General features: G+C 37.2%; 1 protein-coding gene across 3 annotated transcripts in view; it reads right to left on the bottom strand.

Moving 5' to 3' along the window:
* The window catches only part of TPP2 (tripeptidyl peptidase 2), a 53,128-nt gene that overhangs the window by 8,205 nt on the left and 20,636 nt on the right, over positions 1-24,287 (bottom strand). The window contains exons 14-28 of one of the 3 annotated variants that reach the window (XM_057400329.1): positions 23,881-24,038; positions 22,457-22,533; positions 21,363-21,469; positions 20,468-20,622; positions 18,597-18,713; positions 17,232-17,332; positions 15,217-15,313; positions 14,226-14,363; positions 12,171-12,415; positions 11,889-11,967; positions 10,000-10,038; positions 3,340-3,491; positions 3,149-3,245; positions 2,531-2,661; positions 1,036-1,243 (exon numbers count right to left, since the gene is read on the bottom strand). In XM_057400329.1, coding sequence (XP_057256312.1) covers positions 1,036-1,243; positions 2,531-2,661; positions 3,149-3,245; positions 3,340-3,491; positions 10,000-10,038; positions 11,889-11,967; positions 12,171-12,415; positions 14,226-14,363; positions 15,217-15,313; positions 17,232-17,332; positions 18,597-18,713; positions 20,468-20,622; positions 21,363-21,469; positions 22,457-22,533; positions 23,881-24,038 — 1,901 coding nt within the window. Of the gene's footprint in view, positions 1-1,035; positions 1,244-2,519; positions 2,662-3,148; positions 3,246-3,339; positions 3,492-9,999; positions 10,039-11,888; positions 11,968-12,170; positions 12,416-14,225; positions 14,364-15,216; positions 15,314-17,231; positions 17,333-18,596; positions 18,714-20,467; positions 20,623-21,362; positions 21,470-22,456; positions 22,534-23,880; positions 24,039-24,287 lie in introns of those variants that run through there. The other 2 variants (XM_057400331.1, XM_057400330.1) reach the window with 2 other exon arrangements.

The following is a 24,287-nucleotide window of genomic DNA, read 5'->3' as shown; positions in this document are numbered from 1 at the left end:
ACTGTATTTACAAACAGACAGCAAGAAAATCATGTGCCTGATGACACGATTAAAGCGCAAAATCTGCTACCACATGATATTATAATTGGGTAAAGATTAGAAGAGATATGCTGAGAAGTGAGGGTAACTACCATCAACTTTTTTGTTCAAGCCTCCAGCTAAAGCACAAGTTCTTACTGGGAAGATTATTTACTGCCAAGGAAATGAAACAGGTTTTCTTAATTTCAAATTTCTTTGTTTGTAACTATATGAAGTGCTTTGGCAATTTAACTGATTTATAAACAAACATACTGGTCACTTCACCTTCAACTAAAACAGACCCATATGTTAGAGTTAAGTACAGAAACTAATTAATTCTCAATAATTCAACAGTTAAATGTAAAAAGTAATAAACTCTGTAAATTAAAAGCTACATAAGTAATCACATACAATGGATTGTTTTATTCTTCTGGAATAGCTGTCCTGAATGAAGCAGACAAAAATTTAAAATCTCAGGATTAGGAACCCTGAAATGACAGGGAAATCTGTACTAATAAATACGTAAGTGTATTTTTTTTCCCAAGGGTTTCTCCTTTACCTCTACAAACATTACTGACAGCAAAACATAAAACTTCTCTTGTCCATAGTGTAGAAGAGGCTACAGAATGCAGGACTGAACAGAGCAGGGCTGCTGCACACTTCTGTGTGTGTACAGCTAGAACAGCGCAGGGGTTAATCAAAAATATTCCCTGAAAGGTACAGAAAGAAGCAATTCAACAAAGCAAGTAGCATTTTCATGGAAGTCGGGTACTTTTCTACACCCTTCCCTTAACCTCTATGTTCACATGCATGGGGATGGGCTTACCATGGATTAGACAGGCTTGGCAAAACCTCTGTGGAAAAAGGTCATTAAGGAAACACAATATACGGGACAGCATGAAAAAGTACAAGGGAGGAATGTATGAGGCTGTGCACACAAAGGCGGTGCATAATTCCAGAAGAAGCCATTGAAAAACCCAACATGCAAAATCCAAAAATCCTGCTTTGCTCTCTTACCTTGCTGTCAAAAAGATCAGTCCATTTTGTTGTTTCCCAGAATGTCTCTGTCAAAGCTTCAGAGCAGCTCTCATGATCCTCATCTTTGCCTTCTGCATCACTGGAAGCAGCCCCTTCTTGGGCCTGCAGATGAAGAAGCTGGTCAGCCAGCGCACTTCCTTTTCGACAAAGTGCATCCACTAAAGTAGTCTTCTGTTTTTCCATTTCACTAGAAGAAAACAGTACGTAAAATATTAGGTCTTTTTGCAGATACCTCATTAAGAACAGAATCAGTGCTGTAGTGAGCTTAAGCTAAAATGTCTGCAGCAGTTAGTACACATAAAATGAAAATCAGCACAAAAAAAATATTAAAGCACAGCTACTTAAATAAACTAACTGTAAAAAAATTAGAGACACTATGCATTAAACAAGCTCAATCATTCTTCTAAGTCTGAAATGCCTTTGATGAGGCAAGGGCAACTCAGGATTCTAAAACTGAGTAAGCCAGCATTTAGAAATACAACTTTAGAGTTCCTGGCATTATAAACAGAGAGTCAAATCCACCACTAACATAAACAGATACAAGTCTGTCAACTTCAAAGGAATTGCACCCATCTAAAGTACCACTGAATTCAGTGTTCAATTTCAGATGTTAGATTCAACCACATGACCTAATGGGTCAACTTACCAAGAAATGGTATTAGAATGAAGTTTACTGTATCTGAGCTTTCCTTTTATATCAGCAATTCTAGAATTACACACAAATACTCAGCATAGATAGAACCTTGTTTTAGAACTGAAACCTGGTATTTTATCTAAAATAACAAGTAAGCGTCTCCCATTTTAAGGGCCTAATTTTCAGATCTGTTGCTCTATTTGTGACTAAACCAGCATCACATCACGTGCTTGAAATCCATTGGTTATTCTCCAGACTAAGGTGACTGTCAAAATACTGTCTTCCTAAGTATATATACTGGTAATTCACAGGAACAATCTAAGCCTGAACAACGGGCCTCAAAAATACTCTGAAGTATAGTTGCCATGCTTTTCACAAATGAAAGCGGTCACTTCTTAGACTGCTGTCAATTTTTTTTTCAAATACAGATCCAAAAGGTTGCAAGGTATTATGAAAAGGCAGGTAGCATTCAAAACACATACCTCTAGATTGAGGTTCTAGTGGTCCCTGGGATCTGAGATTAATCTTGATACAAAGTAGCTTAAACTTGTATCAGGCTTGATCTTTATACAAAACTGCATTTTCCTCACACATTTAAATCCTGAAAGCATGCTTGTTTATTTACTATTTCTAAGTAAAAATGTGCAGGTTTCAGTGTTCCTGCATTCTAGAGATATAAAAGAACAAAATAATTTTGCAGTCAAATTTGAAATTACCTGAACCCCTAAAAATAGCACAAGTTATTCAACAAGGTTATAGTCATTCCATTTCTTATAAGCAGAGACGAAGTACATAAATTACAGAAATAGGATGCAAGAAAATTATTTACTGGGTAGGTACTTTTTTATAGTAGTTGCGTCAGGCCTGGGATCGGTCTTCATGGCAAAATATATTGCTAATGCTGTCTGATCAATATGAGAAATTACAGTATTTGCAGCTTCAACAATTTCATCAAGTCTTTTCATTCGTTCCTAGAAGAAGAATAAGAAAGGTATTTAGCACTATGAAATCATGGTCCTAATTTTTGAAGACAGTGACAGATGGTGGATTTAGCTGTGTCATTTCAAGGGGTTACTGTCCTCAGGTGACTGTGCAATTCTGCTAGAAGAAATTACCAAACCAGTATAGGAGTAGAATGGGATGTGTGGTTGTCTCTGTAACCACCATTTAGAATAATATTGTTACAGCTGAAACCAGTAAGAAAACTTACAATGTGTCTAATTTAACAAGGAGTAAATGATAAGCAAACATATTAGGTAGGCATACTCTATTTCATTTTGCTCTGGGATTAAGTAAATCCCACAGTTAGGGAGGCAGCTGTCAATCGAATTAGGAACTTCTGCTTTATAGTATTGACTTTGGTGGTCACTTCAAGACCAAATACGTAGGAAGGAAGATTCATTTGTTTAGGCTACACAGAAGTATTGAGACAAGCAAGTTTAAAATGTATTAAATGACCTTTTCAGAATCCAGCTGATGAAGTCTTGCAACGTACAATGGAAGATGATTAGGAAATGCTTCTTTCAACTCATTATACATGTCAGTGGTATCCAGTCTAGAAGAGAGGAGGACATAGCATGAAAGCACAGATTCTGGCTATTTTTTTGTACAGCTGCTTCAAGCTTGCGTAGTCATGACAGCAGACATACTTGGTCATCCACTGTATTTTTAGATCTCTTAAAGCTTCAGCAAATTCTTCTTTTACATCTTTTTCTTTTTCCTGTTCTCTTTCTTTGTCTTTGCTGCCATTTTTACTTTTTGATGGTGATGGTATCAGATGATAGTGAACAGTAAGGACATCCTGTGGGTAGGAAGGGACACATACTGAGAGGGATAAAGTACATTTTTTTTTTCCTGATGCTATATAAAAGTTAAATCATAGCAAGCAACTACTCTGAGCAATGCATACACTGAGTAAGGATTCTGAAAAGATACTAGTCATTAAAAATTCAGGAACTGCTTTAAGTTTTTATTTTAAGCAATGCATGGATATAAATATTAAAATAGCACACTGAGTGTAGAGACAAGAAAGCCAAAAATTAAGCACATTGTTGTGTTTATATGATTTTACATGATACTAGTTAGAGAATCAGAAGGGTGTGGGGGTTGTTTGTTTATAAAAAAGCAAGTAACTTGGTTAAAAGGCAAAAAGAAAAAAAATCAGAGATTCTATCCTACAAATCTGGCAACAATCAAATTAATAAAGATAAACTAATTCTAAAAAATAATACCCCAATAGGATAAAAAAAAGCACGAGTCATGCCATTCTCAGGTATTTACTGAGACAGTATTTTTTCCATGTGCCTCCTGAACTAGCTGAAGCATCCACAGTTAACTGTTTTCCAGTTTGCTGCTACGGACTTTACAGTTTTACCTGTGTCTGTGCTCAAATTAAGTAGACGTAACAGCAAGACATTTTTAAAACCCTATATGCTAGCATAGGAGTAGTCTGACTTCATGCTACACTAGTCAAGGATTACCATGAGAAAGTCAGCTACTGGTATTTAAAAGGAAAATCCTAACTATCTTAGACCATGCTCTTCAGTCCATTTCCCAAAATGGTTTACATATAAATTGGCAAATAAACCAGCATTAGATTTCAGTCATTGCTTCTAAGACATTGCAATTGCTGGGAGAAGCTATTTTATTGGGTTTGGTTTTAATGTTGAAATTTTTAAAAGAGCAAGAGAGGACACATGTCCCATTATTTTACAAACAGGGTATTTCACAGAGCAGATCAATTTAAAACCTCTACATACTGTTACTCCGCTGCAACACTGTGCACAATACTGTGCTGCATGCCCAATTGCCACAGCAATTTAATTATTTATGCCAATTATTCAAAAACATATTTGTGGGAATGTTTCCCATACACCAGGTCGGTGTTGCATAATGAAATAAAACCTTTTGCACAAGATGGAGTTCTTTCAGATTACTTAAATAGCGAGTAAAAAGTGACTGTTAGAAATTGCTATGTAAACCTTGAAATAATGGACTTCAATACTACACTTCTGAAACTATTCAAGAACATTGACACAGAACAATTTTATTTGAACTTAAGAGTTTAGCAGACCAACAGCTCACTCCAGGTTACTGAATACTGGTAACCGAAAAGTGACATCAATATTCCCTTAAACAATTTTTCCAGCTACTTAACATGCAATTGCTGATGAACCACAAAATTCATGCTTACATTTTTTTTTTTTAAACCCAGTTTAGATCACTAATCTTCATCAAAACATAACTTTCACAAGAACTGTCCTGTACATAATGGTTCTAAAGCACAAAGTGGATGACCAGGCAGTGAACCTAAGACTACAGCAAGACCTAGGCCAGAGCATGAAAAAAGGGTTCTGGAAGCAAGCACATGTAGCGGAGGATACAAAGTCACGTATGGAGCTGTCTAAGGTAATTAGTATGCTAGAAAGCAACAATGCAGCTCATTAAAGCAAGCCAAGCATTTTAAGATGCCTAAAAAAGTTAGTTCAGCGCAAAAATTTGAATCAGTAGTATGCAGTGCTTTTTTAAAACATGTCCCCTCTACTGAGATTAATACTTTCCAAAGAAAGAAACCTGCTTTCCTAGAAATATTCTTCTAATATTTCAGGATTTCATTCTTGAAAGTCCTCTTTGATCTTACTTGGCAAGATGTTTGGAGTTAGGCACCTGAACAGTCTCTGCATTCTCAAGCCTTCTCTGTATGACAAGGCTACCACTCTGGTTTAAGTTTCAAGTGTAATCAGATTAATAAAATCCCAGTTATGTGGATGAACACTTTCATTTAAGAGACTAATTCTATGTAAATAAACCATCAACAGTAAAATGCCATCTCCCCATTCTCTCAGCTAGGTGTTTTCGGTCTCATGAGATCCTGCAAGCATTACAAGCTATGATCATTGAAAGGAAAACAATGCACTTCACATCTAGGCACCCTCCTTCTGAAAAAGAGCTTATAGAAAAAGAGGTGCATTCTCCTCTACAGACATCAAACTTGCTTCATGGGATAAATAAGGTTTAGGTGCTTATCACATTTAACTAAACTATCACAAGACTGTAAGATGGACTGACATCATCTTTCTTTTCTCTATTCTGACTGTAAACACTAGCATCATCTATAGAACTTGGCAACCCCTAGATACTAGAAGATCCCAGAATGACACTGTCATTGCCATTACAGAAACATTAATCATTAGAGATAAAGGAGAAGGCAGTTCTTCACAATTCACAGCTTTAATCTGCTTTCTTATTCAAATTTCACTATAATTGTTCCACAGCAACAGAACTGCTGGTGTACAGGATTTTAATTTTATATATGCCTATAAAAAGATATAGGGCTATAGCCAAAGGAAGGCCATGAGAGAGCATATTATCTGTTGAAAATATTACTTTAAGGAAACTTCCAAGTTAATAAGAAAGATTCCCTTTGACTATTCTAAAACAAAACAAAAATAACAACAACAAAAACCCACAAAAAACCCACCAAACCAGTATCAAAAACTTTGGAAGCATACAGGATATGCACTTTGGTCAGTGTACTCTGTGCACAGCTTGATAAGCCTCAGTGAGTTTACTTTTAACAGAACTACAAACTGTATACATAAACAACTGCAGTGCCCTCCACACAATCACCTCTTAAAAGAGCTTAGTTAACAGGCAACTTAATTTTGTTTGAACATTTAGATTTCTGTCTGATGATTCAAGGTCTGGTATTTTATATAGAAAAGACACATGAACTACTGTTACTTGTACCTTTAAACATTCACAGGAAAAGTAACAACAGGAAAAAGCTCCTTAAAGGAGCACATCCCAGATCTCATCTTCCATTTAATAAACACCATGCACATCTTCACATACACAGTTGAATGCACATATGGAATTTGTATCGATTTTAAGATGTATACAATTTGTGTAAGATTTCTCATTTTTACAGCAATACTCTTAATCATTTGAAAAAGAATGAAGTTAGTATTCATCAATATCTGCACAATGCATTTCTTACTAGAAACTGGAGAAAAGGATGGCAGAGGAGATGAAGAATTTTTTTAGCCCTTAGCCAGTTGTTACCTATTGCTCTTCAAAAGCTGCATTATTGAAAACAACAACTTGAAAACAAAGTGGAAAAAAAATCAGATTGCAACTGTGTTACAGAAGTTAAGCTGTCAAAGACGAAAGGTATGTAGAACCAGTTTGGTTTTCACATGGCTGCTTAGCACATGCTTCCCTATTACAGACGAAGGGCTCTTCTAAGTGTACACCAGAGGGCACTCTCTACTTCAGTGGGGATCAGTTCAAAGTTAAAACATCACTGAACTCTGAACTTCCGAATACTGATCCTACGATATGTATGAGAGATTGGATTTTTTTTAAGTCCAGACCCCCTAAAGACAAGAAGGCATCAAGTAAAAAGTCGTGTCCAAGGGTTATTTTGAGTTTGGTTTGTGGTTTTTATGTAAAATTAAGTTCTCCAGAATAGCTCTTCAAGCAGAAAATTATGGATTAGACTTTCAAATCTGTCTAGTAAAACAAAGACACCTGCTTATTCCATAGAAAGAACTCACTAACACTTTTCTCCAGTTATAAATGAATTAGTTATCTTCTTTAGAAAATTAAGCTGCTATTTCCTGGCTTAACCTCAAACTACTTTCAGCTAAACTAGAGAAGCTGTTGAGCTATGGGCTGGATGAGCAGTCAAGTGGATTGAAACCTGCTGAACTGCCAGGCCCAGAGGGTGGTGATCAGCAGCACTGTTGGAGGCCAGTAGCCTGTATGTACCCCAAGGGTCAACACTGGATTGAATTCTGCTCAACATCTTCATTAATGACCTGGATAATGAGGCAGAGTGAGCCCTCAGCAAGTTTGCAGATGATACCAAACTGGGAGAAGTGGCTGATACAGCAGAGGGTCGTGCTGCCATGCAGAGGGACCTGGACAGGCTGAAGAAATGGTCTGTCAGGAACCTCAACAAGTTCAAAAAGGAGAACTGCAGTCTTGCACCTGGAGACAAATAAACCCATGCACTAGTACATGCTGGGGGCCACCCAGCTGGAAAGCAGCTGGGCAGGAAAGGGCCTGCATGCCCCAGTGGACATCAGCTTGTATGTAAGCCAGCAATGCGCCCTTGATGCAAAGAGGGCTAATGGTATCCTGGGCTGCATTAGACAAACTATAAGCAAGTAGAGGGAGGCAATCTTCCTCCTCTACACTGGGGAGGGCCATACCTGGAGTACTGTGTACAGTTCTGGGCTCCCCAGTACAAGAGGTACTTGGATGTACTGGAGACAGTCCAGTGAATATCCACAAAGCTGATGGACTGAAGCATCTCTCTTATAAGGAAAGGATGAGAAGGCTGGGACTGTTCAGCATAGAGAAAGCATTTTTGGGGTGGAAGGGCAGGAGGCACTTGGGGATTGATTTCCTGTATCTGTGTAAACATCTGTAGGGAAGTTGCAAAGAAAAAGGCAGACTTTTTTTCAGCAGTGTCTACTGACAGGACAAGAGGCAACAATCACTAACAGAAACAAGAGGTTCCCATTGACATCAAGTTCACAGTAGGGGTGACTGAATACTGAGCACAGGTTGCCCAGAAGTCATGGAGTCTCCACTCCTGGAGAAGTTCAAAAGGCGTGTGGACCTGGTTCTGGGAAACTAGCTCTAGAAGGCTCTCCTTCAGCAAGTGGGTCAGAACATGTGAGCTCCACAGGTCCCTTCCAGCCTCAGCTATTCTGTGAAAATAACAGTGCTTGCAAACAACCAGAAATACCCACCCTGGATTTCTGGTAGTGTCACACACGTAGGCACAAGCCAACAAGTTCTCTCTTTCTATGCTGGAAAACATCTTAACGACATGTAAACTCATGACAGGGCAGGGCAAGTATTCAAAACTTGTAAACTAGGAAGCCTGCAGAGTTGCATTCTCAGAAAAACATTCATTAATGGAGCTTTTGCAGATCAGCGCTCTGAAATACAGTTTTATTTATTTGCTGCTAGTATGCTGATGCCTCACAAGTAATAGGTAGAGGTATCAAGAACAGTTTTATTTTGAATTGGGTGGGTATACTGCTCAGATCTGAGCACAAATCTCTGTTCTAAAAACATAAGAAAAAAAGAACATACAACCTCTTGAGTCTGTTTAATAGGTTTTCTTACACAAGTTAAATCATGATTAGAGTTTAACTCCCTTGTAAGAGATTCACTTAGTGTAAGACTTTATACCCTATTCCTCAGGAAGCTGCACACTTACATGGGATTTTAAATCACCTTGCTGAAAGCGATCTGCACACTTTTCAGATGCAATATGAAAACTGCAGCAAACTTCTTGTAAAGCCTAATCACATTCACCCTTGTTACCACGCCAAGATCAGACTAAGCTGGCTGGCATAGTTACCAGCGCACTGTTAACAAAATAACAATTACAGTGATACCCAGTTATTCACGATTGTCATGCCTTCTAAGGCCAACCAACTCGTGCATCACTCCAAAACATGGTAACTTGAAAACATGAAGTTGTAAAAAGCCTTACAACTTAAGAACAAAACAAAAGAATACCCAGAAGCCTTATAATGGTAGCGTACTAACAGTTGTTTGGGTTTTTTTATAAAGACTCTATCAGTCTTTATAAAATATACTACCTAAAGTAAAAAAGCACAATATAAAACACTACTATGTTAAAAGTCACTAACTCCTTATCCAAAGTATCTTAATACATGCTTACAAAATTCTTTCTGTAAATTCTAATACCCGCTACATCATTGTATAAACTCTAGCCTATAATGAGTTAAATTCAGTTTGAGTAGAATCGTAACTGAGAGACTTTTCAATCCAGTCCATCCCTCCCAAGAAAAACCTGAGTACTACAGCATGTTTCTATGACTGTAATGAAGCCAGCTCTCAATTCACTAGAGTTGGTATACAGTTAGATATTCAGTTCTACAAAGTGTTCAGTTTGTATTCAGTTCTCAATTTGCAGACAGAATAGGCAAAAACACTTGCCACAGAAAATCTTGACACTACACACTGAAGATTCCAAAGTGATTCATAAAAAGAAAAATTACAGACCGCTAATTATCACATGCATTTTTACAGCACTTATTGCAGAAGAATCCAGATGCTCACGTGCCTTTCAGCTTTGTGTTACAATAGTGTTTTGTCATTCTACCAGTAGACATACTTAAGGTGCTGAAGTAAATAACTCAGGACTAAGGAAGTAGATGAGGGAGACAAATTAAAAAACCAATACTGGTAGACAAATTCTGCAAGTCATACGCAAAAAAGACTTAAGTATATCTTTTTCAAAAACTAACATTCAGTACCTTTTTAAATTTTCCTTGTCGCTTTGCTGCGGACTGCCCCTGGGAGTTAGAATAACATACTGTAAGAAAACATGCACACACCACACAGGATGGAGACACCTTCTCTGTACAAATATGGTTATACTTTCAACCTACAGATTTTTAAACTTTTAGAGAGTCACATCTATGATCAAACATGCTCTTAAGCATGCTCTTTCATGTTTTTTAAATTAATAAACCAATGCATCATTGTTTATACAGTCCGTTATTCCTGTAAGACAAGCAAGTGTTGTTAACCACTTAGCTTAATTTCAGAATTACAGAAATTCAGCCTCAAAAGTGGAGAAACTGTTTAGTGGCATTGTTCTGTTTCATGTAAATATACAGAAAGTAGATACACTTTCCCCTCGCATTGCATCCACTTACTGACTTAGAGACAACTTTGCTGTCTACCCCCCCTTTTTTTTTCCTGGTACAGACCGAGGTTCACTAAAGGCAGCATAAAGTATCTAACACAATTTGGTACCATCCTTTTTTCCAGTGAAATATGACCTAACAGTAATGCCTTGGACTATGACATGCTTCAGCTACAGTTTCTCTCTGTGTAAGCTCTTCAGTATTTTCACCACATGAAATGACAGGAAATACGTATCTCCTACTTCTCCCATCCCAGAAATCATGGTATATAACCACTTAGTCTGGTTTTAAAATAAGACAAACGAGAATTGCAACCAATAGTTCAAAGAAGTGCAGAATTCAAGTTAGGGAAAATAGACTACACTACCATAATGAATTTACCATGGATTTCATAGAATTTTACTTGCAACCTTGCATGAATCACAAAGAAGTACTTTAGAGTTCTTAGTTACTGGGTTTTTCCTCATTGATACATAAACTGTCCTGAGAGACATCTAATCTACAGTTACATGCAACCTGCCCCAGAAGTACTGCATACAACCAAACTGGACTGAACTAAACTTTTCTACTCGAGATCTAAAGGTATGTGCCCATCTACTCACAGAAACTTATTTTCTATGAAAACATACTCTAGTTTTATACATGTTCTTCAGCCACATCCAGTGATATATGGACTATTTCTAAATACTAACAATCACCAGGACTGATCCAAATCTGTTCTCAGCTTTGCAATCTATTTTAAAATAGCTAATGAAATCTTCTAAATACTTTAGCACCAGATACACACAAAAGGGATCTGGTTATTATAATCACTGTTGCACTATAGATTCATACAAGTTAGAAAGCAGTTTCTACAGGATGCTGCATTAATGAGCAAAACAACCCTACAGCTTTTTTCAAGCATCGCATACAGAGATCTTGCATCATTCTCATGGGACATACAGCCATATTAGTGGTTGACAACATCAGTGTGCAGCAAGTATCTGTTTATGCATTTAGGTTGGCAAAATTCCTACTACTTTTTAACAGTAACATGTAGGTGCTAAGAAAGCACATTCGTTTGCTGAAAATTGTATGCATGCAAGGAAGAGTAAAGCTGTTTACTAGAGAACCAACATGCAAAAGATTGCATATGCAAGTTTTTTTCATTACAAAATTATACTAAACTAGGCAATTGCACAAGATCACTTTTAAAGGCTCCACACCAGAAAAAAAAGCAGTTGTTTCTACAAATGGAAGGATTCAGAGGGAAAGAACTAGAATTCAAAATCTAGAAAATGCAATTAAATTTGAAATTATAAGACAAAAATAGAAGTAGACTCGCTTAGAATTTACTCTGACCTTATGAGGAAACAACTGCTTCCAAAATGTGTTACGTTAATAAACCTAGTGCTCTACTGCACTAAAATCATGAAATAAACACTTCCCGGCATGCAATTTACTCGCTTTGCAAATTTCAGAAAAAGCAGCTGCCATCCATTTCAAATACTCACAGCTTTCTTTCCAAGTTCTGTTTTAGACAGTGTAAGGGCTCCTGAAAGATAACATCCTGGTCCTGCTCCTTTAGGTATTCTATTCAAAGAAAAATTTCAGTGTTAAAACCAGGTTCATTAATGTTCCATGAGAAGCACAATAAAGAACTGGAACAGTGAAAGAGCAACACAAGAGGAAATACCAAGCCTAAACAGGTAGACACAATCGAAGTATCATTTTAGTTAGGTGCAGAGGCAGCTGGTTTAGATGTAGATGAAAAAAACAGGACTTCAGTAACTTACTTGTCATCAGGCAGAGATGTAACAAAGAATGGCTGACTGTGTTTTGGTGGTAATGTCAAACTGTTGGATTTCTTCTTCCCTAAGAGAGCAAGGCTATGGTTTTCATAAATATCTAAGCTCAAGGTACTAGACAACCTGTGAGAAACAATAAATGGAAGGTCTTTGATGCGATCCAGCTCACTGTTCTGTTCGTGACGAATTTGTAACCGAATAGTGTAATCTCCTTTTTCCAGTTTCACAGAATACTGAAAGAAAGAAGTTCTCATAAATGTCAAGATTAAATACCTCACCATTCACAAAGAAATCCAGAAATAAGACTGTCATATGTTCTTCTTGATCCATATAGCTGTAGTCATTTAAAATACATTAGACTGCTTAGTTTTGGATGTCTCCTGAAAACAGAGTGTCTTCAAGACTTGATAGCAGCCAAAACACATTTTGGATTGACGGAAAAAAACCTCGAAAGTTTTCAGACCACAAAACAAGCTGACATAATTTGTTCTATTATAACACTATTAACTGCTCAAATAATAATCAGAATTCTTGTTATTTCAGTTCAATACTTTTAGCAGATTTGCCTTGATACACTTTCAGTTTACTACATAACTTTGGGTGCTCTGTGGTTTAGATCACAGAATATCTTCTACTATCCCAAACACTGTACTAGCTTTCACACTGAGGGACCCAGTAATGCTGTGAGATTTAAGGCTGCAGTCTGAAGAGCTGACAGACTCTTTGCCCTGAGCTTTTCATATATTCAGTTATGCAGATAACATCATCTCCATTTATATAAAACAAACACCACCACCAAAAGCAAAACCCACAAACATTGCCCCCTCCCCCCAAACCCAGACTCTCAAATTCTTAGTTTTGAAAACATTCTTTCACTTCTATCAACCCGAAAGAGCACCATGTGGATGTTTTGAGCAGTAACATGCTAACCTTCCTTTCTGCTGTAATACAAAAGGCAGCACTAAGTAGAAAGGGACAATAAATCAAACTACCCTGCTCCCAGAATCTCACTCTCCTGGGTTAGGGATTCAGCTGGCATTTCTTCCTGGATAGTTAATTTTGAATTGCTTTAGAGTTTTCCATGATGCACAACATCAGAGATACACAGTGTGACGGTCCATGAGGTGTAAGTAACAGATTACTTTGGTGATTTTTAAATTTTGTAACAGCTTAAAAAATGCAGGTTAAGGAACAGAAGTTTAAGTAATGCAATTTCTGAAACTGATTTACAAGATCCAAAAGACATGCTTTAAAGCTGATCACCTGTACACTTCTAGAATGATGAATCTACCAAAATAAACATTACATCGATGAAATTCAGCAGTGATTTTGGATTGGTAAAAAATAGTTTCAAATAAAAAAAAAAACCTATAGAAAATGTTTCTCCCTTTTTTGTCTTCTTTTTTTATTCTCCTCCCTGAATGATCCAGAAACATAGTCTGTTCTAGCAGAAAGACTGCTGCTGAGGGTACAGTATCTACAAGCCTTGTGCAAAAAACTCCATTTGAAAGGCAGCGATGGGAATAAACCAAGCTATAGCTTATAAAAGGCTGTTTGAAGACATCAACAGCACAGAAGACAGCCTTCATAGTTACAGAAACCTCTGATCTATCAACAGACAAGTCAGACTACAGAAAAAATAATGAATCCTTTCCACCTTAAATAGAAAAGTTCAAGATATGTTGATTTTTATACAAAGATATTAAAGAAAACAAGAACTTGAATTCACTCTTTGAGAAGCAGCAGTCAAAAATCACAAGATCTCATGAATTAACAGCTTTCTGTAAAATAAAGCACACTATCACTCTTTCTCCTTCCTTGGAAGAGGAAAAAAATTATCATAATGTTCTATTCAATGGAAAGAAACCTGTCATTACTTCTTTTTCCAAATACATCACCACTGAACCTGTCTTCTTGTGAAGATACAAGAACACTTTATCTATGCACCAAGAAATGTTAGGAGCTAACAGCAGGCCCGAAAAAGAATGAAGATTTTCACAACGTGCAGAAAACAGAAGACAAAATAAATACATTTTTCTATACCTGGTGTGGATAGGCATCTCCTGAACCCATTTGTCTTTTGTTCTGGTCAAAAATAATCCACAGTTGACTATCAAATTCAGATTCATACAACAATTCACAAAGAAGCGGACAGCTTGGAGTTACTTCTCCACTCTTAGGCTATTAAAAGAAAGATTAAAACATTCAATTCACGACTGAATAAAACAAGTACAATCCTTACACACATATTCAAAAGGATACCTGAACTAAAGCCCACTTCAAGCAACAGTAGCTCCTAAAAGGAACCACATCAGAATTTCCACTGTAGAGAGTCCACAGTATAAACCTATACCTTGTTTCTGACAGAAAATTAGCTAAAGTTAACAACTGGCTTTAGAAAATACGCTATATTTATTAATGACTTTAAAAAAAACCCACAATCATCTATAACCCTGTCCTGGGTTCAGCAGTAGCAGTCATTTTTCTCCTTCTTAGCAGCTGGTGCAGTGCTGTGTTTTTGACTTTCAGCCTGGGAACAACGTTGATAACACCGATGTTTTCAGTTGTTGCTAAGTCATGTTTACTCTGACCAAGGACTTTCTGAGTCTCATGCTCTGCCAGGGAGGAGGGGAAGCTGGGAGGAAGCAGAGACAGGACACCTGACCCAAACTAACCAAAGGAGTATTCCATACCACAGCACATGATGCCCAGTATACAAACTGGGGGCAGTTACCCAGAAGGGCTAGATCACTGCTTGGGCCAGGCTGGGTATCAGTGGTGGGTGGTGAGTGGTTGTATTCTCTTCCCTTGTTATTTCCCTTATCATTATTATTATTGGTCGTAGCAGTAGTGGTTTGTGTTATACCTTAGTTACTGGGCTGTTCTTATCTCAACCCGTGGGAGTTACATTCTTTCGATTCTCCTCCCCATCTCTCCAGGAGCAGGGGGAGAAAGGGGTCGGGGGGGAGGGAATGAGTGAGTGGCTGTGTGGTTCTGAGTTATCGGCTGGGCTTAAACAACGACGAACCCTTACCTGATGGAAGTTATAGGTCAAAATCATCTCATACAGTTGTCGATTATTTGGCAAAATATCTCGGGAGCCCAAAGGTTTTATTTTTGCACTCACTGGTCTGCAGATAAACAACAAAGTACAGATGGTATTCTTAAACATGTATCCTCTATCAAAATCTGTCTTACTTAAGCAGAAGCATATTCTGAAGTAAAGCTGAATTCAGCCCATACAATAACATCTCTTGAAAAATTATAATTGTCAAGGCAGTGTAAATTCATCAGTTGAAATGACTACCCATACAAAAATAAGGTTTAGTAACATTAGACACTGCCAAAGAAAGAAGCCAACAGAACTAAAAGCAAGCAAATCTGATCCGAAAAATAATTAAAAAAAAAACAAAAAACCCAACAACCAAAAAAAACCTCAAAAAAACCCAGACTTCAGACTTATTTATAGAATGAAAAATTAATGGCATAGTAATTAGAAGACAGAATACATAGTTGATAATTGTTTGTTATAGAAGGTTATGTCAGAAGGGAATCTGTAATTTTGTAAAAGGCCTTATAGGAATCAAGAGTAGTAACACAGGAGAATGTGAACATACAGTACCTATACAGTATATGCTAACTCAGACGCAGCACAAAATGTTCAGAGCTCACAAACACTTCAGACCTTAAGCAAAGAATTTTGGCTAAATAATAATAAAATAGGAAAATCAGGGCTTCAGAAATAGAGGAGTGGAATGAGCGTGCCCTGGCATCATTTAACTTAACATTTCATTCAGACAACCTTTAATGGTATCTTCTATAAGATTCAGTCAGCTATTTTATTGCTAAGAGCACAGACTAGTCACAGACTAAGATACCTCTGCTTGATCATACCACAGAGTCACTCTAACCCAGGTTTCCTAGTCTGGCAGTCACCAGATAGGCTGTTGACAGAAGACTTAAGAACCAACATGACCACACATGACATGTCTCCCTGATATTCACCCTGTCTTCAAGCATTTGAAACTCAAGAGACTGAATGAGGAGCCATTCAGTACTTTCCAACCCCTTGTGTTATGACTCTAGTTCATTCAAAAGACACTATTCATGCCTTAATTTACACACTTAAATATTTATCATTAGTTTATTTAACTGTAGTTTCTTTACTGTCAGATGAGTGGCTCAAATATTACATGGAGGCAAGAGCATTTCCATTTTGCAAACCAAGAATGAGGCAAAGATATATTAGGGGACTGTTTTATCCCCTCAAGGCATATCAAATGGTCAGTTTCTGAATCTAGTATTAAGTGGCTAGCTCCTAGCTACTTCACTTCCATTTACAAGTATCCAAAAGCCCCAGAGAGCCCAAGGTCTCCACAGAGAGGCCCAAATTATGGAAAAGTTTGCATTATTGACTACTAAGTAATCAGTCTGGCTCAAGTCTTAAAAGTACTGGTTAAACTGTACAGCATTTCTTCTTCTACGTGAAGTGACCAGTAATCTCTGCACTGGTTAGGAATTTTCCAAAGCTTTTCCTCCAAATCAGCATGTGTCAAACTGACAAGATAAACACAACTTTCCCCAAGAAATCCTGCACCAGATCCTACAAAGCCACTTCCAGTCAAGCAAGAGAAAGACAACAGTCTTCCCAGGTCAAAATTGGGCAGGATCTGAAGCAGCTGCTTAAAAAGCCCCACAAAACAACAAATAGTAGCACCAAATAACCCTACAATATAGATATTAAAGTGCAGTTTACATTTAAGCGGCTCCTTCAGAAGTAAGAGAATATTTTTGCCGCCTTCCCCCCTTTTAATTAGCTAAAGGAAAAAAATTTGCATGTAAAAAAGTCACCATAATGCTCAAATTTTATCGAAGTTAAAGGAACCGAAAAAGAGAATGCTGAGGGATTTTATTAATTGATGCTTCCAAACTTACTTAAAATTTGACAAGAACACTTGTTATCCTAAATTTCACCGCTCAGTTGTTACTGTTTCAAATACATACAAAGAGTTTTCCCACTTTTCCAATACAGTTCCCCAGAAATTCTACCTGAGTGTTTGAACCCAGCTTTTCAGATTTATGCATGGAGCAATATCTTCATACTTCAACAGAGACTGAACATCAAATCGTACGATGCCTTCTGAAGCATGCTAAAGAAAGAGTATATAACAATTATGTTTCTGTGAACTTATAACATCAGATGTGTACCATCAAAAATACAATGAAAGCTGTATTTAACTATATTATTGGATACAATAGTGCACAAGTTTGAAAGTGTCACAAGCTTACCTATATTTTACAGCAGTAGATATACTGGGACTTGCTAAACTTTAGCAACTGGAGTGGAAGTCTTCTCCATATTTTTTTCCCCATGTTAATAATTTATACTTAGACTGTATTTCTACAGATCCGTCACACTTTGGGCAGGGCTAAGTTTTGTTTGTACATTTGTGACTATTTCCTTTGAATATTTAATAGGTATTATTCATCTAGAATCTTATAACATATTTTACGGTGCTTCTGCTCAGGGTTATTATTACAGAATAGTTTAGTTTTGTGAAAAAGAAACAGTATTACCATACACAGGCTAGTGATGGGCCAAATAATTTGAGAACTTTTTTCTACCAGTGTCCTATGACAAACTGACCTATATATCACACTACTAAAATTTATTCTATGAAAGTTATAGGTGATCAAGAAGAAATGGCAAAACCATTGTATTCTCTCATTTTCAACTGTCCATTATTAAGTTGCTGTAATCCTGCCGGAGTGGGGGAAGCTGCAGTGCACAGTACCACCATAAGCTCAATTTTGCTGCTCTACAGGTTCAAGACCTAGTACCTTAACACAATGCGCCCACTTCCCCCCCCCCCCCCAGTTTATTTAGCTCTTAGAGCCTGAATACATCCAAATTCACCTGTGGGACAGCTATAATTTGCTCCATTCCATAGCTGAAAAAAACCAACACAAAACAACAAAAAAGAGGGAGGAGCCAGTATAAATTAGCATGGTGCTGCTTTACAGAGGTATTGCCATTTCAGCTCTCAAAGAGAGCCCTCTTTAAGGCAAAGTCAAGCCAAGTCAGGTTGCACAGGACAGTAAAGAATACAGGAGAAAGACAAAAGTACCGTAAACATTATAATACTAATGTTTTTCGCAACTTTTTTAATCCTTCAGTATCATAGAGCCACAGGAATCACAATACAGCCCTTCCATTCTGTGGGATCAAACTGCTATTAACCCACCTTTAAGAAAAAACATGAAAATCTCATGTATAAAGATACTTTAAGTCTTTCTAGCTACAGACAAGAATGAAGCAAAACTTCTTTCATTCTGAGATACCCTAGGACTTCAGAATATTCAAATTCAGAAAAGGCAAATATTGCATATTCCAAATAACTCTGGAAAACTTACCATGTTTAGCTGAGGAGTAGCACAAAGTACACCATGGAAAGAAATTGTGTAATTAATGCTAACATCACTAAGGCTTGCCCACCACCGAGCAACACAAAATTCAATGGTTTTTCCAGCCTGGGTAACAAAAGCACACAGTTAGACGCAAGCTTCCATCTTTCACTTCTATTCACCACAGACTCCCTCATTCCAAGGTAAAATATTTGGAGTCTAGCTCAAAAACCACGCTGTTATGTCCAGTTTACGCCAATTGTATATGTTTGTACAGTACCAAATAAGACACGTCAGAAAACATAAGATAGCTCCAACAAAATGTGATGCCTGATGTCCGCATAAAGCAGAGTATTGGGGTATATTCTACAGAGCCTTTAAATACTACATTTTCCTTTCCTATCCTTCAAACTAGGCAGTCAGGTTAGTTCACAGATGAGTTTAACCTGTGTATCAGAAAAAAATGTGTAAAAATGTGTATGAGCATACTCTCTGCCTCAGCAAGATGACATGAAGATTGGGAGGGTTTTTTTGTTGCCGTTTGGTGGTTGGTTTTTTTTGTTGCCATTGTTTGGTTTTGTTTTTTTAACCAACACCATAGAATTCACAAAGTGTCAGTGGGACAAACTTAGCTTAGGTCCCCCACCTGACATTTTCAGAGGGTAAGGGAGTAAATAGCACTCTTAGACTTTAGAGCTATGTAACTTAATTAAGTAAGGTAGGGAACAAACTCAAGAAGTAGATTCTGTCATTCACACCCCTGAACTGTTAGCTCAGTCCCTGGTTCTGTTTTGGACTCTTGAGCTAGCATTGAGCTAAGCCTGCTGTATCTAAGCAGTATGAATGCAAACCAGTCAGTTATCGCCTGGCTTCAACATCAAGATATCCCAGATTACCACATGCAGCAGTAATGGCTAGATATGCTGAATTACAGCTGTCACTGAAAGTTGGAGGAGAATAAAACTGCTTAATACCAATACAGCATTAAGAAGCAGGCACTTCTTTATTGCAGCACTGGGTGCTAGGTGGAATTTCCACAAATCAAGCACACCCTATGCCAATTTCATTGCTACATTTATATACAAAAAATTACACGATAGTACACTCCCAGTTACAGTGATTGGTTAGTGATTTGCACATAATATCTGCTGTGTCATTCTTTTCCGTTACTACGCTTGCACGAGGGAAGTGTCTTCACCTGGACAAGGGTCTTCTAGATCCACAGGTCTGTTTTTTAGCATTATAATGAAGGCAGTTTACTTCAGGACACCTTAAAAGTAAGTTTTGTTGCCAGGTTGGCTGGCTAGATTTCTACCTTGCCAGGCTGTCAAATAACACATCCTATATACAGTGGACCCTAGGTGATTTGGTTATGGTCTAGAGAGTAAGGACTAAGGCTAACATGTCATAGAGAACAGGGACTTCAAGCTACAGCATCAGTTTTCAAGTAGCACAGCAACCCGTGCTAACATAAAGGCTAACTTCTTAAATCAAGATATCCCTATAGATAACTTTCACAAACAAATAAAATACAGAAAAAAAAACAGTAAAACTTAACATAATCTGCAACACAGCTATCCAACAAGTCATAGCCCCTATCTGGAAGGGAAACAAACTGGTCTGTATAAACAAGTACCAACAACATGAAGAGAGCAACACATTATAAGGGCATTCTCAAATATTTGAAACACTAGCAAGCTATTAGGGATATTTTCAAAACTGAAAACCAGATGCATTCACTACTGGAACAGATGTATGATTTCTTGGGTTTGGTTTTTTTTCTTGGGGAAAAAAATAAAAAAAAAAACAGAATGAGTCATGTTATACTGCACTGAAATATTACTTTTCTTTCTTCCCCCATGCCGCCCTAAGGTACTTACTAAGACAGGAAAAGCTTCAGTCACTGATCCTTTTTCTGGTAAGGATGAAAATTTGTAAAACTCATGACTTCTATATGCTTTTTGTTTCACTAGCTGAACAGCATGAAGCACAAACTTGGCAGTCACATCAGCTGAACATGAGCATACTGTCACTTCTAGATTAAAGAAAAAAACTGAGTTTAAAGAGCCAAGAATCTTAGAAGGAAAGCAGAGATTCACCAGAAAAACACTAGTTATACAGTATCCACAGTGGCTCCATATGTGAATAATGCTTATATATCAGTTATTCGCAAAGACTCTTTCAGATTAAGGAAAACTAGCTAAATTCAGAGATCAGTTTAAGTGAACCATGACTGAAATAACCAGTGAAAATTAATCAGACAGTACAGAAATACTCAGACTGCTTCTGAGTTCCAAATAAAGAGTCTTATCATTAACCTCAAGCTAAATGAAAGATTCTTGAAAAGATTATTATTTAGTAATCTCACACAGGAAGACAATAAACCCTTTTTCACTTCTGGCTGAATTGAGCTACTTGTCCATCACAAAAACCACATTTAAGAAATCTTTCAACACTACAACCATAAACCTTAAGAACTAGGCAAATCTCAGACAATGATACTTCTCCGTAAACATAGGGTATTCCTCCATCATTTCAAATTGTATTTGCCATTTTCTACAAGACTGAGAATCAGGACTCTACTGTACCGAAACCATGAAATAACTCAAAATCACTCCTCTAAGAGCTTAAAAGCAAATAAATATTTTACATATTCACGGATCAAATCCTTCAGTTCTTATTCAGGTAGAACTCAAAATGATTTCCAGACAACTCTGTCAAGTCTGACAGATGCATTTTTTTTTTTTATTTAATTAATGTGGTTATTTTTCTTACCAGCCCACGTAGCTCCCTGTGGAACATCAATGAAGTGCCTTCGGATTTGACCAGGTTTAAAATGAACATCTGTATATGTCAGGTCATAGCTTGATGATTCATCTACTCTGTATGTCAAAAAGAAAACAAACAGTAACCAAAAAACATGTTTTTTAAAAAGCATTTTTAAATGCAAAAATACTCTTAAAAAAAAACATGTACAATGAGGAGATTTGGCCCTCAGCACCAATTATTTTAGTCTGTACTGGTACAGAATCTGACAGCACAATGTCGCTAAAGGATTTAAAAAATCAGCTCCATCACATTATGTGGACACCCCCCTTCCTCCCTTCACGTTTCTGTGCTTAAACGTAAGTATCAAAGGATCATAGTTTTCAGTGGAGCTGCTCTTCCTGGCTAAGTGACTTTCCACTTAAGTGAGATAAGGTATATAACAAGGTGTATTTCTATGAGTGAATTATAGAAAAATTTGAGGGCTTTTTCTCAGGAGAGATTGTCCACTGAAGAGATTTAATAAAATATTCTCCTTATTGACATCACTGAATTCATATGTTCAAAACAATGATAAGCATCATACTAACTCTTTAAATTTGCTGCATTAAAGTCATCATGGAAGTTTATCCCAATGTTCATATGCCAAATAATGCCCCTGCCTTTATGTACTCTAGTCCACCAGTCAGAAAAAAAAAAAAAAAAAAAAAAAATTAAGCCAACACCACCAACCAACCAACCAAAAACAACCCAACCAAAGAAAAAAAACAACCCCAGAACACCAAATTCCAGTTGACCTACACATATGAGTATCTTGATACTTTGGTCAACAGGCCAGAAGTCATACGTATTCTGATGGACCAGGAAGCTGCTGCCACTGTGGCTAAGCCCTGCCTCCTGGCTGCCAGGACCACAACTGCAAAAAAGCCACTGCTGCATAAGCCTGCCCAGAGAATCTTTTTAGAACTCTGCTACCTTATCAACGTTAGTACTAAGTTCAAGAACTCCTAGAGAAAGAAGGTGGGAAAATAAATGGTAAGTCAAGCGGGCACAGAAAACGAAACAAAACTTTAAAAATGCAGATAAAGCCTGTGTTTACTTACCGTGTTGGTATAACAACAGTTATTGGAACTCTGAAGAGAGGGCCTGCATTAGGCATTGCTATATCATATCCACACACCTAACAAAATAAAATACAGTGACTTAAAATCTTTGGTTGAAATTAAATTATCGAAGATAACAAACTCAGAACTAGTTGCAGAGTATTTTGAAACTTTGTTGTTATCACCAAGAAAGATCCTCATTTGACCACTGTCACCCTAGAAACAGTAAAACAGCATCACTTAAGAAAACAAAATAAATTAGTTTTTATACTTAAACTCATTTCAGTCTTTCCCCAGAAGTTTTCAAGCTTTCAACCCACATTTGATAGTCCCTATATCAAAAGTTCAACCTAGTTTCAAATTGGAGTGTCCCAAACACCCTTATTTTATTTCAGCTATTTTGTTGTCGCATTAAAAATATTTTAATGCCTGTCTTCCAGGATTATGTTTGAGCAAATACACTTTGATTTACCATGCCTTTCACGGCCAAGCTTTAAATACTATCTCTGAAAATCTGTTCCATTGTCATTTGGCTAAAATGTTCACAAGGATACCCTAAGAGACTTGCAAATTTTAAGCATCTTAAACGAGTCACATTTAAAAAGCAAGCTGATGATATCTTCATTATGAACAACTACAAAGCAATGGAAACATTTCAATGTTAATATAAGGTTTGGGATGAGGATGGAAGGGGTTGAAAAACAGTTTTTGTTGGTGGGTTTCTTTCGCAGGAGTGAAATACAATATTTGGGAGCAAAAATGAGAAATTTAATGGCTTTTGTATTAAATTTTTCTAAATTTGAATGTAGATGCTTGAAGTCAGTGAAATGCTTTTGCTGTATGCAACCATTACCACACATTTCTCTCCTTCACCTTCCAAAATGGGATGGGGTAGAGATAAGGAAACAAGAAAATACGTTGCATCACTGTATCCAAGCAACTCCTTTAGGTAAAGCAAAATCTTGGGTCCATATAAGACTGCATGGCAACACCACAAAAGCCTGGCCAGTCCTTAAGCCACCACAGAAAGAGAGAAGTATTTAAGATCTCAAATACGTAAACCCACTAGTCTCTATCTTCAATAATAATACAGGACTGAGCCAGATAGTCAAAGGTGAAAATATACCCAGAGGAAAAAGATCTTAAATAAATATTTATTTGGCTTATATTTTCTATATGCCTTTATTTTTTAAAAGCAGATTCTCAAAGTCTCATTGGCATGTGCTACACACAACACTCTATAGCATAACTATTGCTGAGCCCTGGATTGAGCCTATATAGTGGAATACAGTGTGGCATTATTTTCTAGTCTGTACAGCACACAGCTTTTATTTCCTTAAAAATTACTTCTATGAAAAGCTGACAGAGACCACATGAAAAGGAAAGGGCACATAATCTTGCTTAGAACACCAGTACTTCAATACCTCTGTATAATGCAGTCCTTCTCTCAGGCCACGTGGATCCACGCGAATATTTATGTGTCGACACTGGTTCATAAGCTCTAAATGACTAGGACACTGGACCCATGATGCATTTGAAGTTAAAGCTAAATGAAGCTGAAGAGATATTCTTTCAGTGTTTTCTGTGGAGACACAAAATTCAGAAGACAGTTTAATAACACAAATGCATGCTCATTTTCTACTATAACATAGTAGTTGCCATTGAATTGTTCTCTATTATTTCTCTTGAGAAAAAAAGGATAGCAGCAGTGTACAGTAAAATAAAGGATGTACCAACTTTGAAATCCCACTGTGCACCTCCCCCCACCCCGAAACAGTAAAACCTGACAAAAGGCAAAGGTAGGCTAGTAAGCAATGCTTCAGTTACCCCC

This window comes from Pezoporus wallicus, unplaced genomic scaffold (genome assembly GCF_028554395.1).
Source record: "Pezoporus wallicus isolate ANWC-B61680 ecotype Strahan unplaced genomic scaffold, APGP_CSIRO_Pwel_v1 contig_6846, whole genome shotgun sequence".
NCBI lineage: Eukaryota > Metazoa > Chordata > Aves > Psittaciformes > Psittacidae > Pezoporus > Pezoporus wallicus.
Note: the sequence above shows the minus strand (reverse complement) of the source record. Positions and strands in the feature narration are given on the sequence as shown.